The sequence below is a fragment of the Pholis gunnellus genome (assembly GCF_910591455.1).
Source record: "Pholis gunnellus genome assembly, chromosome: 20".
Lineage (NCBI taxonomy): Eukaryota > Metazoa > Chordata > Actinopteri > Perciformes > Pholidae > Pholis > Pholis gunnellus.
Genome location: NC_136547.1, coordinates 20,155,233 through 20,167,990, shown reverse-complemented (window position 1 = coordinate 20,167,990; position 12,758 = coordinate 20,155,233). Strand labels below are relative to the sequence as shown.

The 12,758-nt window shown below is 46.5% G+C and overlaps 1 protein-coding gene across 1 annotated transcript in view; it reads left to right on the top strand.

Annotated features, from left to right (window-relative positions):
* rreb1a (ras responsive element binding protein 1a) overlaps nucleotides 1-8,537 on the top strand; it is a gene marked incomplete at its 5' end in the record, with an annotated part of 20,240 nt that extends 11,703 nt beyond the window's left edge. Inside the window, 8 exons of the mRNA XM_079181346.1 lie at nucleotides 1-1,653; nucleotides 2,070-2,251; nucleotides 2,330-2,524; nucleotides 2,956-3,117; nucleotides 3,276-3,440; nucleotides 3,956-4,068; nucleotides 4,588-5,293; nucleotides 5,571-8,537. The exon at nucleotides 1-1,653 is cut by the window's left edge and continues 73 nt beyond it. Coding sequence (XP_079037472.1) covers nucleotides 1-1,653; nucleotides 2,070-2,251; nucleotides 2,330-2,524; nucleotides 2,956-3,117; nucleotides 3,276-3,440; nucleotides 3,956-4,068; nucleotides 4,588-5,293; nucleotides 5,571-6,220 — 3,826 coding nt within the window. The 3' untranslated portion in view covers nucleotides 6,221-8,537. The remainder of the gene's footprint in view (nucleotides 1,654-2,069; nucleotides 2,252-2,329; nucleotides 2,525-2,955; nucleotides 3,118-3,275; nucleotides 3,441-3,955; nucleotides 4,069-4,587; nucleotides 5,294-5,570) is intronic.
* Nucleotides 8,538-12,758: the final 4,221 nt, after the last annotated feature.

Sequence of the window (12,758 nt, the reverse complement as noted above, 5' to 3'; positions counted from 1 at the left end):
GACTCCCCCCCCCCTCCAGAGCTCCCAGCAGGCCTCGCTGGGCTGCATCAGCCCCAGCCTGCCGCCTCCCACCCCGACTCTCTTCAAAACACCCTCCTCCTCCTCCTCCTCGTCCTCCTCCTCAGCCGGGAACGGAGGGCAGCTGGACGCAGAGTGCATGGGCGACGCCCACACGCCTCTGTCCGATTCGCCGCCGGCCGCCACCACGGCGGGGCACGAGGAGGCGGGGCTTAGCGGGAGAAAGCCGGGAGCAAAAGGCGGGAGCAACGCCGGCTCGGCTAAAGGCTCGTTCCCGTGCCGGTTCTGCGACCAGGTGTTCTCGTTCTCCGGCGTCCTGCAGGCCCACATGCGCTTCCACCTCGGCATCCTCCCGCACCAGTGCAACATCTGCGACTACGTGGCGCCGGACAAAGCCACGCTGATCCGACACCTGCGGACGCACAGCGGCGAGCGGCCTTACGTCTGCCGCGTCTGCCACTACCCGTTCACCGTCAAGGCCAACTGCGAGCGCCACCTCAGGAAGAAGCACGCCAAGAACTCGAGGAAGGAGATCGAGAGGAACATCAAGTACGTCACCTCCACCACCATGGGCAACCTCGCCTCGCCGATCACCACCACCACCACCCAGGACACGGAGACGGGCCTCACCGGAGCCGAGACCACGTGCCGGTTCTGCGGCGAGGACCTGAAGACCTACCGGGCGCTGCAGATCCACCTGCGCACGCACAACGGCTGCCAGAGGAAGCCCTACGAGTGCCGGCGCTGCGGCGCCGCCTTCCTGGCCAAACGCAACTGCATCCACCACCTGCTGAAGCAGCACCCCGAGGTGCAGGAGAGGGAGATCGAAGACCACATCGCCACGCTGCATCCCGCCGGCGCGCCCGCCGTGACCGCCGCCCGAGCAGCTCCGACGACGCAGAACGGGATCGGTCAGCCTTCGCTCACGGTGCTCCACGCCGTGAAGGTGGAGGAGCTGACCAACGCGGTTTACGCCGCCGACCTGGACCAACCGCTGGACTTCTCCGCCAAGGGTCGCGGTGCTGGTGCCGGCGCAGGCGGCGGCAGCGGCAACAGCGCCGGCGGCAGCCTGGCGGGGTCCCCCGGGGTCAAACTGGAGAGCGTCTCCCCCAGCTTCGATTGCTCCGTCCTGGACCAGCCCATCGACCTGTCCGTCCCCAGCAAGAGGCAGCGGAGGGGGGAGGAGCGGGAGACGAGGGAGAAGCGGGAGATCAAGGTGGAGCCGAGCGGCATCAGCATCGTGGAGCAGCAGGCTCTCGCTCTGTCCAAGGAGGAGAAGGCGGCGAGCGTCCTGCCTCCTCTGCACCCCCACCCACAGCTGGGCTGCTACCAGCTCCCCCCTGGATCCACCCCTCCCCCGGCCTCCCTCCCCAACTCCACGCGAGCCCAGCGCCTCAAACCCTTGCTCCCCAAACCGCCCTCCTCCTCCTCCTCTTCCTCCTCCGCCCTCAAGGAGCTCCTCCCTCTGGCCTCCATCGCTCAGATCATCCACTCCGTCTCCGGAGCGCCGGACCTGCTGAAGAGAGAGGAGGTGAAACCCGTCGCTCCGTCTCTGGTCGACTCGGCTGCAGACGTCCCGGGACCCTCGTCTGTCCTGGAGACGCCGAGCGAGGAACCGTCTGAGGGCTCCTCCAGGTCTGTGAGCTTCATTCAGAACGAATCATTCAAAGCACTTTATACGGCCGTTTAATCCTTTATTATTTACTGCTAAACACTTGAATTTACAAACAGCTACATGTCTTCTTCTGAGATTGGTTTTGTGTCGTGCAGAAACAGGTTCTATAATGTGAGGAGGTTTTAGCTTTCTGTCCGTTTCATATAATTTTATAGATTAAATCATTAATTAATTCATAGTCAAGTCTTTTACAGGAAAACACTGTAAATAAGGAACCAAAGAGAAACAGTAGCAGGAGCCAGAGAGGAAAAAGAAAGTCTTCTAACTTCCTGTTTGGTTCCTACTTTTCTCTGTAAACGACACGTGATTCCTGATTGTACCGCCAGGTGGCGCCAAAGTACAATAAATAGAATGTTATTGTGCGTTTGTCCGACAGAAAGCGGTCCAGGAAGAAGCACGCCGCTCTGGCGGTGAAGGAGAAGGCCGTCCTGAGCGGCGGCATCGACCTGGAGTCCAGCGGCGAGTTCGCCAGCGTGGAGAAGATGCTCGCCACCACCGACGCCAACAAGTTCAGCACCTACCTGCAGACCGGCGCTGCAGACCTGGGAGGAAAGAGAGGTGAGAGGACGGACCAGCTGAGCTCAGGTCTGACGATTAAAACAAAAAGAGGCTAAAACCCTCTCTCCCTGTGAACAGACCTAGACCGAGCAGGAGGAGGCGAGGACAAGGAGGGAGGAGCTAGGGAGGAGGTGAAGCCGGCGGCGGTGGGGCCGCAGTCCAAAGGGAAGAAGAACGCCTACTCCAACTCGGTCCAGAAGATGACCTGCCCCTTCTGCCCACGAGTGTTCCCCTGGGCCAGCTCGCTGCAGAGACACATGCTGACCCACACCGGTAAATACACAACACCACACACACACACACACACACACACACACACACACACACACACACACACACACACACACACACACACACACACACACACACACACACACACACACACACACACACACACACACACACACACACACACACACACACACACATCTGGGCAGAGTTTGTTAAATGTTAGCAGAAAGTCAGAGAGAGAAAGTTCATGATGAACGTTAACTCTGTAGAGTCTCGAATCACAAGAACGACTTTTAATCATCAATGAGAAAATTTATTATTAATATTAGCTACTAGAGCTACTTTGAGGAACTTGCTGTAACATTAACTTCTTTATTGGAAAAGTTCATATAAACAAAATAGAACTTACATTTCAAAATAAGAGCGCTGTTGGCCAGACGTTCGTCCCCCCTGAATCCTCCGTCTCTCTTCAGGTCAGAAGCCGTTCCCGTGTCCCAAGTGCGACGCCTTTTTCTCCACCAAATCCAACTGTGAGCGCCACCTGCTGAGGAAACACGGCGTGACGCACCGAACGCTGCGGCGCAACGGCGCCCTCGGCAAGAAGGACGGAGACGAAGGATCGCACGAGAGCGCAGGTCAGAAACACCAACTTCAATGAGACGGGAGTTCAATTAAGATTCAATGTTTGTTGGTTATATATTGGTTGTGTATTGGTTATATTGGTCGTATTGGTTGTGTATTGGTTGTATTGGTTGTATATTGGTTGTGTATTGATCGTGTTGTTGTCCCACAGAGAGTCAGTCAGAATCGGAGCAGATGGCAACAGAAGCACAAGACCTCAGCAGCTTCAACACCTCCACCGACTCAGGCTCCGCCCCCACGTCGGATAGCCCCGCCCCCTCGGACCAACAGGAGGCGGATTCAGCCCAGTCGAGCCCCGCCCACAAATCAAGCCGCGGTTAGTCCATCGGGGGAAAAAAAAGACTTTAATCGATTAGTCAGATAATTAAAAGTTAATCTGCAATTTGTTTCCAGAATATTTGGGTTTTGTTGGACTTCCAAAAGTTTTTTATCACAATATACTTATTTTTTGACGTTTAATCGACTGTTGATCAAGACAATAATCTACAGATTAGTTGATGATGAACATAAAGAAGTGTTTTCATTCAAAGACTAAATTCCTGGAAGACACATTTTGGGTTAAATATACACATTTCGATGTAGATGTTTTTAGGATGTCTGTTGACGTTTTATTAAAGATTTAGGCTCTGAAACATGTTTTTACTGCATTTTGTTCACATTTCTGCTGTAGACGATCTAATAAAGGCGTAAAATGTCCCAAAAAAACTTTATTTCAGAGTTTTTTTAATCATAACTGGAAGTTAGGTGTCATATTTAATGGTATTTGTGTTACAGAACCTTTTATTTATGGTTACACACCTTGATTTAGTTGCATTGTTGTTCTTGCTGCAGGCTGCAGTCCGGGTGCAGACCAGCAGGATTCAGACGACTCAGAGCAGCCGGACCAGCAGGGGGCGCCAGAGACCAGAGCAGCACCGGGGAGACATCCTCCACAGAGCAGCAAGGTAACGTCACCTGAGCTTCACCTGAGCTTCACCTGAGCTTCACCTGAGCGTCACCTCATCAGTGTTTACTGCACTCAGTGTGGAGAAGTGGAGCTTCTAGTGAGGACCAACACACTTTACTGTCTGAACTGCAGTGTTGCAAACTGGTATTCTTCGTTTCATCATCATCTTTTTGTTAGCGTCAAGAAGACACGTACCGTGCTGCTTCCTGGCTCTTCAAAGTAAAAGCACTTCCTGTTTTATGCCTTTCACAATAAAGTAAATCATGTCAATTAAGCTTCTCACATCTACAGCTTAACAATATAAACAGTGTTTACACAAGCAACATGAACCATATTTCACATCTCTAGTTTCAAGTCTTCTTCAATACAGCATGATGTTCATTTAGTACATGATGGTCCATTTAGAGTCAAACAGACCATAAAGCAGGGGATGCTTTAGGGCGGGGCTACACGGTGATTGACAGGTCTGATTGTGTTGATGCTCTCGTTCTCTGACGTTCTCTGACGTTCTCTTCAGGTGGACAGCACAGACGATGACGACTGTCACAGCAACAAAAGTCTGGACCTGAACTTCGGCAAAAAGCTCATCGACTTCAAGCTCTCCACGTCCTCGGGCCCGGCTCAGGAAGAACAACCTGCATCCTCATCATCATCATCATCATCATCCTCTACCTCTGCTCCACAAGTAGCACCAGAGAGCCAAGAGAAGGAGAAAGGAGCTACAGCCACCTCCTCCTCCTCGTCCAGCAGCCCGGCGGCGAAGCAGCAGCCGGAGTACAAACACGTGTGTCGAGTGTGTAAGAAGAGCTTCCGCTACGCCACCACGCTCGCTCGCCACGAGAGGGCGCACCTCTCCGAGGAGACGCCGACGCCGCCGGAGGAGGAGAAGCCGTCGGCGAAAGAGGAGGCAACGGAGAGCAAAACACCGACAAAAGAGGAGGAGGAGGAGGAGGTGGAGGAGAAAGAGGAGGAGCAGAAGACGAGGACGGAGGTGGAGATGGAAGAAGCAGGAGCGGTGAGCGAGGGAGGGGAGAGCGGGGAGTCGGAGGAGGAGGAGAAGGAGAAGGAGGAGAGGAGCGACGAGGAGGCGTCGGAACCAAAGAGTTTAGAGGGAGGAGAGGCGACAGGAAGACGGCTGGACAAGAGGAAGAAGATCTGCAACGTGTGTGGGAAGAGATTCTGGTCTCTGCAGGACCTGACCCGACACATGAGGTCCCACACAGGTATTCATCTACTCATATATATATTAATAATATATATATATATATATATTCGTCTTTTATTCATTTTATTAGTTCATTTATTTTTTGTTGTTGCCATATATGATTTTTTTATATATATATTTTTATATTTTTGTTGATTTATTTAGATTATTTAAATGATTTTTTGTAATTTTATAAATTTTTTAATTACATGTTTTGTTTTTTTGTGTCTGTTTTGGATCTACTTTCTGCGTATAAATCCCCCCCCCCCCCCCCCCCCATCTCTGTGCCCCTCCAGGTGAGCGGCCCTACAAGTGTCAAACCTGCGAGCGGACCTTCACCCTGAAGCACAGCCTGGTCCGTCACCAGAGGATCCACCTGAAGCCCCGCGGGGCCGACGGGGCCTCGGCCGCCAACGACGACGCCAGCGAGGACGGAGACTCCTGCGCGCCGACGCCGCCCTCCACCTGCCCGCCGTCGGAGAACGAGAGCGAGAGACTCAAGGAGCTGGAGGAGGAAGATGAGGAAGAGGAGGAAGAGGAGGAGGCAGCAGACACACTGGAGGAAGAAACCCCTGAAAAACAAGCTGGTGTGGATCCAGAACCACCAACGACCGTCACCTCTGAAGACCCGGCTTCGACACCACAACAACAACAACAACAACAACAACAACCCTCCGCCGACACGACTCCCAGCCAACAAGCTATTGACACAAAGACAACTACTAACCACGACGACGACGACGACCTGAAGTCGACGCCCGAATCGAACGTCTCCAAAGACCCCTCCCCCTCCTCCCCATCGTCCTCCGGCTCTCCCCCAGAGGAGTCCACGCCTGCTGCCCCAGCAGAGGGCTTCATCCAGGGGCTTCTGGAGATCCACACCAAGCCCCCTCCCCTGGAGCACAAGCTGCCCAACGGAGAGCCTCCTCTGGTGGGGGTAGACTAAGGGTAGACCCCCCCCCCCCCCTCCCTGGCTGTTCAAACCAACGTCACCACAGTGCCATACGACGGAAAGACGCTACGCCATTGATGATAATGATGATGCAAAAAAAAAAAGCCCGGGAAAAACTTTTTTTGATAGAAAGACGAAAACCTTGTTTTCTTGAAGTGCCTTAACTACTAGTCCGACTTCTACCAGATGTTTTTTTGCTAAATCTTTATCCGCATTATTACGGAGGGATGGATCTAATTTTTATAGCTTTTTATGATGACAATAAATTTGCATTATTATTATTATTATTATTTCTTTTTTTTTGTGCGGGGAATCTATTTCAGCAATAAAATTTAAAAAAAGAATAAAGTTATGATTTATTATTGTTTGTAGATTCTGTTTGAGGATTGATGATCAACTTATGAGGCGCAGAAGGAGACGGACGAAGACCGAGATGGACTTCTGTATTTAAATCACAGCTAGGCTCCGCCCCCAACATTTAAAAACCAGCTTCAGATCTTCAGAGAGCGGACTAGTGAGCGGGGGGGAACCTGTTTTTTTGATTTTTTGTGTTTTTTTGTCCACCAGCTTTTTGTAAAAATAATCCACCAGCCACTTCTCCGGCTCCACCGGACGTTTTTAGATATTTTTTTTTTGCATAAAATCAAACTGGTCGAAACCCAGTTTCACCAGCAACGTGACGACTTCCACCCGGTGGCTGGTGGCCGTTTCTTACTGTGCGACAAAAGGAAGCTTTTTTTGTAACTGGAATAAAAGAAACACCCCCCCGCCTCCTCCGTCTCTCTGCTGGCTCTAAAAAAACAAACACAAAAACATTCACGAACTTGTTGAAGTCGCATCTTTGTGAAAAGGAGGGGGGGGGGGGAGGCAGATATAGTGTTGATCATGTTTGTTTTTTAAACCTATCACACTATTGAACCTTTATCCCTCAAAGCCGCCCTGTGAGCTGGTTTGTGTGTTAATATTTTCTCATTCATAATCATTCTCAGTTGATTCCATGTGTGTACAGAGAGTTGAACACGTGATGCTATGATGAGTATTGTGTGTGTGTGATTATCAGTGATATTTAGGTGTAGGGAGGGGAATTATTTTGTTTTGTGGATTTTTTTTTTTTTTTTTTTTAAACTGAACAAATCAATATTTTTGTTGTGTGTGTGTGTGTGTGTGTGTGTGTGACTCCCACCTGTCTCTCATCATCGCCCCCTAGTGTTCATTTAGGGTTTATTACAGGGCCTCCAAGAGTGCTAATGTATTTCCGCGGCTAACACGTTACCCAGGTTCAGTTTACCTCAACTTCTGCTTTTTAACTGCAACCATTACAACAACAGATGAGCAGCTCTGTAGGCAAACCCTTTAAATCGTATGTCTTCCTAAACGGGGCTAGCAGGGCTAATTCTTCGCTAGCCCGGTTTCCACAGTGGGCCAAATCAGAGCTAACTCATTGGCGTGGCTTCAAACACAGCTAGCCAAGACTAACATGTCTAAAGTTGTTACTGGCTTGGCTTGCTACGATGGCCCAGGCTAAACAAGCAGCTAACCAAGGCTAACTCAATATCAACAGCAATGTGAATAAAAAATAGCAAGTGCTAAGTCATTGCTAGCCTGGTTAGTGCAATGAGCCTTAACACACACAAACACTGAGTTTGAACAAGGGCTAACAGCTAGCTGTCGTTATTAGCCTGTGATGGCTAAATGGACATCAGTCATAGAGTCAAAAACAAGCTAACTAGGGCTAACTATCAAGACCAGACAAGTTACCCAAAACTACCAATGCCTTAACTTGCTTAATTTCTCTGGTACAGCCAGTTAGCCCTAGTTAGAGCTAGCTCAGCATTAGCCTCAGCTTTGTGCAGTGGGCCCTTTTATATATCAAACACAGACTCAGTTGTTAGCTAGCTAGGGCTAACTGACCAGTTGATCAAGCTAACACGTCGTTAAGTTGGCTAAATGCATTTCTAGCTAATAGCAGGTCTAGCTAGCCTCCTTCCAGTATTAATATTAGTATCTTGAGTTGGCCCTGGACCGCTTTGGTACCGTTTGTCCATATTTAGCTCCACTTTCTTCTACGTGAACGTCAATTTGTGGACTTACTGTTCCTCTTTCCTGTCCATCCAGAGACAAACGGAAGAAACTTTTTCTACTACGTGACAAATGCTTTTTTAGAAACACCTAAACGTGGTTATAGATTTGGCGGTAGAGACAATCAGTTGTGATTATCAAATGGAAAACAGATGAACATTTAAAAAAATGTAACCCTACAGTCTCTGTATGATTTGTCGGATGGATGAATGAATGGCGAGATGGAAAGATGGATGGCGAGGTTGGGGGGGGGGGGGGGGGGGGGTTGTTCCTAAACTGTGTTACTCTGCTGCACACACAAACAGACACAAGGACAAGGGGCTTATTCCCCCTTTGCACCATCCCAACCGGACAGTTCTGATCACTTATTGATCCTGATATCATGACCAGAGGGGAGCGGGTAGTAGTGTGTGTGTGCGTGTGTGTGTGTGTGTGTGTGTGTGTGTGTGTGTGTGTGTGTGTGTGCATTTTCTTTGTCGTGTGAAGATGAATATAGCAAATTTCTTTTTCTTGTACATTTTTTTATATATATATATATCAAGCAACCTCATAATCAAAAACAAATCGAACCTCAGTGGCTCATAACGGAACTGTAAAGCAGCGACGGGCAGCCAACGTAGTCGGCCAAATGGCGAGAAATATATTGAACAATTGGACCGACTGTCTGACTGACTGGACGCTGCTGTGAACTGGCACTAACAACTTCCAAAACTACTACTACTACTTCTACTACTAGTACTACTACTACAGTGGAATGTCGCAACACACAATCAAGAGAGAAGAGAGCGAGAGACTTTCCGCTGGTTTGACAGGGCATCCAAACCATCTTCAGCATTAGCCGAATCCCAGAGATGGTTAACGCCTGAGCAAAAAGCTACATTTTTGGAGTAAAAAACAGTTAACGTACTAAAAACATCAGCTCTACCTTTTAAAAAGTTTGTTAAACCTTTCTGGAAATATTTGAATTGTTTTAGCAGTTGTGCTTCCTGCTTGCCCGGAACATGCTAGAACTAGTAACTCACAACATCCTCTCAGAGCTAGCTAACATGCTATTATTCGTTAGCTTGGTTGCTAACGGGGACAAAATGTTCAAGCGTCCTACTTCCAAAAAAAAAAAAAAAATGTATTCTTGATTTTGCTTTTACAAAGCAGTTAATACACCAACTGAAGAGTAGATAATGCTACACAGCTAAAAAGTTCCGTTAGCTTCCTCCAGTTTCAGCTCTGTCAGAGGTTAGCACTGTGGAAACAGTTAGCTATTGTGTTGAGTTAGCATTTCATTTTTCATTTAACGTTCCTTTATTCAACCAGGTAAAAGTCTTGCTGCGTGTCAAAGTCCACCAAAATTGAACCTGACGGTAATTTAATCCACCAGTCACGATATGTGAAATTAATTAATTTCGTCGAAGATTTGTTTGTTAATTATCTAAATGCAAAAAATAGCAATGCTTAATCACGAAACCTCTATTCTAACATGGACGGTGAAATAAGGCTTCTACTACATTTCCATTCATTATGAGATACCGTATCTAGATTTTTGGATCACGTTAAAATTTTGATCAATAATTAATTCAGACAATTTGACGTTTTTTTTAAAGTTTATTTTCGTGACGAAACTCTCTCTTTCTCTCTCTCAACTGTTTAATGTCTTGTTAGCTCTATCTGTACATCCCTCTTCCTCTGGAATGTGTACGTCTGACTGAGTGTGTGTGTGTGTGTGTGTGTGTGTGTGTGTGTGTGTGTGTGTGTGTGTGTGTGTGTGTGTGTGTGTGTGTGTGTGTGTGTGTGTGTGTGTGTGTAGGGGTGTGTCTGCACGGCCATATGAATACTGGACTTCCATTCGAATGCACGTGGACTGTTTTTAAATGTATTTATTTGGAGCCCGTGTGTGTGTGTGTGTGTGTGTGTTAGTTTCTACAATGACTTGAGAAGAAGCCATGTATTAATAACAAGTTATCACATTTATGCTGCAGAACTGTTTTGAGGAACTGATGGTTTGGGTTGTGGACTAACCGGCTTGCCGTAGGGCGCGGCGGTGCGAAGCGGATCGGCAATAAGAATCCTTCTGAATCCAAATAAAAGCTTTATGTAGATCTCCTGTATATGAGAACATGTCTGGGTTTGTTTCTTTTTGTAGTTTGGCTGAGAAATGATTTTTTTTGGTGTCATTTATTTTTTCTCTATGACATTTAAATGTGTATAAAAACTGTGAAAATCCATTGTGTTCAGTTAAAGGGTGAGTTTTAGGTTAGTTATTTTTTTTTTGCATGTTAATCTAATTTCAATTATGGATGATTTTCTCCTTTCTCCATCTCTTCTCGCGCTACATATATATATACATATATATATATATATATATAAAATATATATAATCTCGCTCTCAGGGTCTTTCACAAATCCATTATTCAAAATGCTTCATGTTCTTATTTCCTGAGTTGCAACTTGTCCTGATTATTTTGTCTTTTTTTTTTTTTTTATGATTCAGAACTGTCAATCACTACATTTAGCACTTGACTGTGAACTCGTCATCTTCTAAACAGATAAAAGATGTCATTTGATTTCTGGTTTTACAGCCAGAATATGACTTTCTTTGTTGTTGTTGTTCTGTTCTCCCCTCTCATCTGGGACGTTTTGGTTCAAACCGTTTCCTAACTTTGGTTTAACCCTCAGTGTAAACTTCCTGTCCAGGTCAGAGGTCAAAGGGAAACGTCAAGAGAGGACGATTTAAACACGTCGTTCCTCCCAACGCGAACACACACACACACACACACACACACACACACACACAGATGCTGAACCTCAATCAGAAAGCATTAACACACAATCATGTGGAAAACGTTTTCCTCTCTGTGGTTGTGTCTCCTTCCTTCCTTCCCTCCTTCCTTCCTTCCCCTCGTCTCCTCCCCCTGCTGTTTGTAAAACATGACAGTGTTTCACAAAGTCAAGAGATGTAAACCTGTTCTGTATTCAACCCAATAAGAAAAAGCAATAAAGATTATATTAAGGAAAGGTGTGTGAATTAAATGCTGTCCATGTTTGTGTCTTTATTTACACGAAACACGGCCTGAAGTAGCATTTATTCTAGTAGTTTACAAATGTACTTTGAGACAGTAAATCACTATTTTATGAGTCTAATTGAGTTTTATTAATTATACTAATTATTGGGAAAATGAGCTTAAAGAAAACCACAGTTAATAATCATTCATTTATTACTGTGTGTATGAATGTTTACGTCTGTTTATTCTTTCATCTTTTAGCTTCAGAAGGTCCGCCGTGACTTCGCTGCTGAAGTCTTTAAAACTATAGATTTTACTTTTTATGTCCGAAAGTATCGCAAAGTTATTTTTTTATTATTTTTGTGCCATTTTCAAGGATGAACACTCCATGATCGTCACCCTTACTGCTGATATTCAGGCGCTAATTGTGCCAATTAAGAATGTTGACTAACGAGCGCTCGTTAACTGGTCTACAGGTGTCACACGGCACGTTGCTGCTGCTCGTTTCCACAGTTACCTGTAAGTTAGGAGAGTTTCCTACGAGCAGGAAGTCAAGATAAGAAGTGACAGAGACGATAGAAACCTATCTATGTCATTATGGTCTGTGGTACCGGGTCATGTGTTTCTATAATGTTTGATAAAATACCCACAATGCTTCATTAATCTCAAAGTCTGACATGTGCACCTCTCTCTCTCACTTGAAGTCTTTATTAGTATTTAGTATTAATGTCTGAATTCACTCTTCCTGATTTGACTTCCTCTTGTGTCAGCTGGATTAGTACGACTTCCACTTTTCTCTGCTATAGATTCATTTCAAGATAAAGTTTAAATGTGAACGTTGTTTTCATTGAAATGTGTTTTACTGTGAAGACCCCTCCCGTCCACTAGGGGTCAGTGTCCTGTCTGCTGTTTTTAGTATATTTTAGAGTCACCTTTGTGCCTCTCGTGTCTTACCGTTAAATTAGAGTCACTGAACTAAGCAGACGACTTTGAATAATAAATATCCTCCAATCTTTAAAAGAAGAGCCAGAAAGTCCTTCAGCAACACCTCCATCAGTCCTGAAGGTGTTTCCAGAGTCCACAGACTCTTCTGAACATCTGGAAACTCATTCTGTCTGTTGATGAATATATTTGTACCAGTTTTATAGGATGTGAAACATCAACAGAAACAAATATCACTAATGAGACCAATGTAATAAAAATGTAGCTTAATGTACAAACTGAACAAGGAGATGTTTGATTTCTGTACCGTCTTTGTTTGGATGATTAAAAAGAGTTACAACTCAGGAACCAGTTTTCACATCTTGTCCACAGGTCACCAGATGAATGTTCTACAGCTGTGAGTTCTTCTGGATCTGGATGGATGTTGGATGTGTTGAGCAGCAGGTTGTTGTGGTGGCACCAAGTGACTGTTTGGGCTTCCTGCTCCCACTGACTGTGCTCCTTGTGTTTGGATA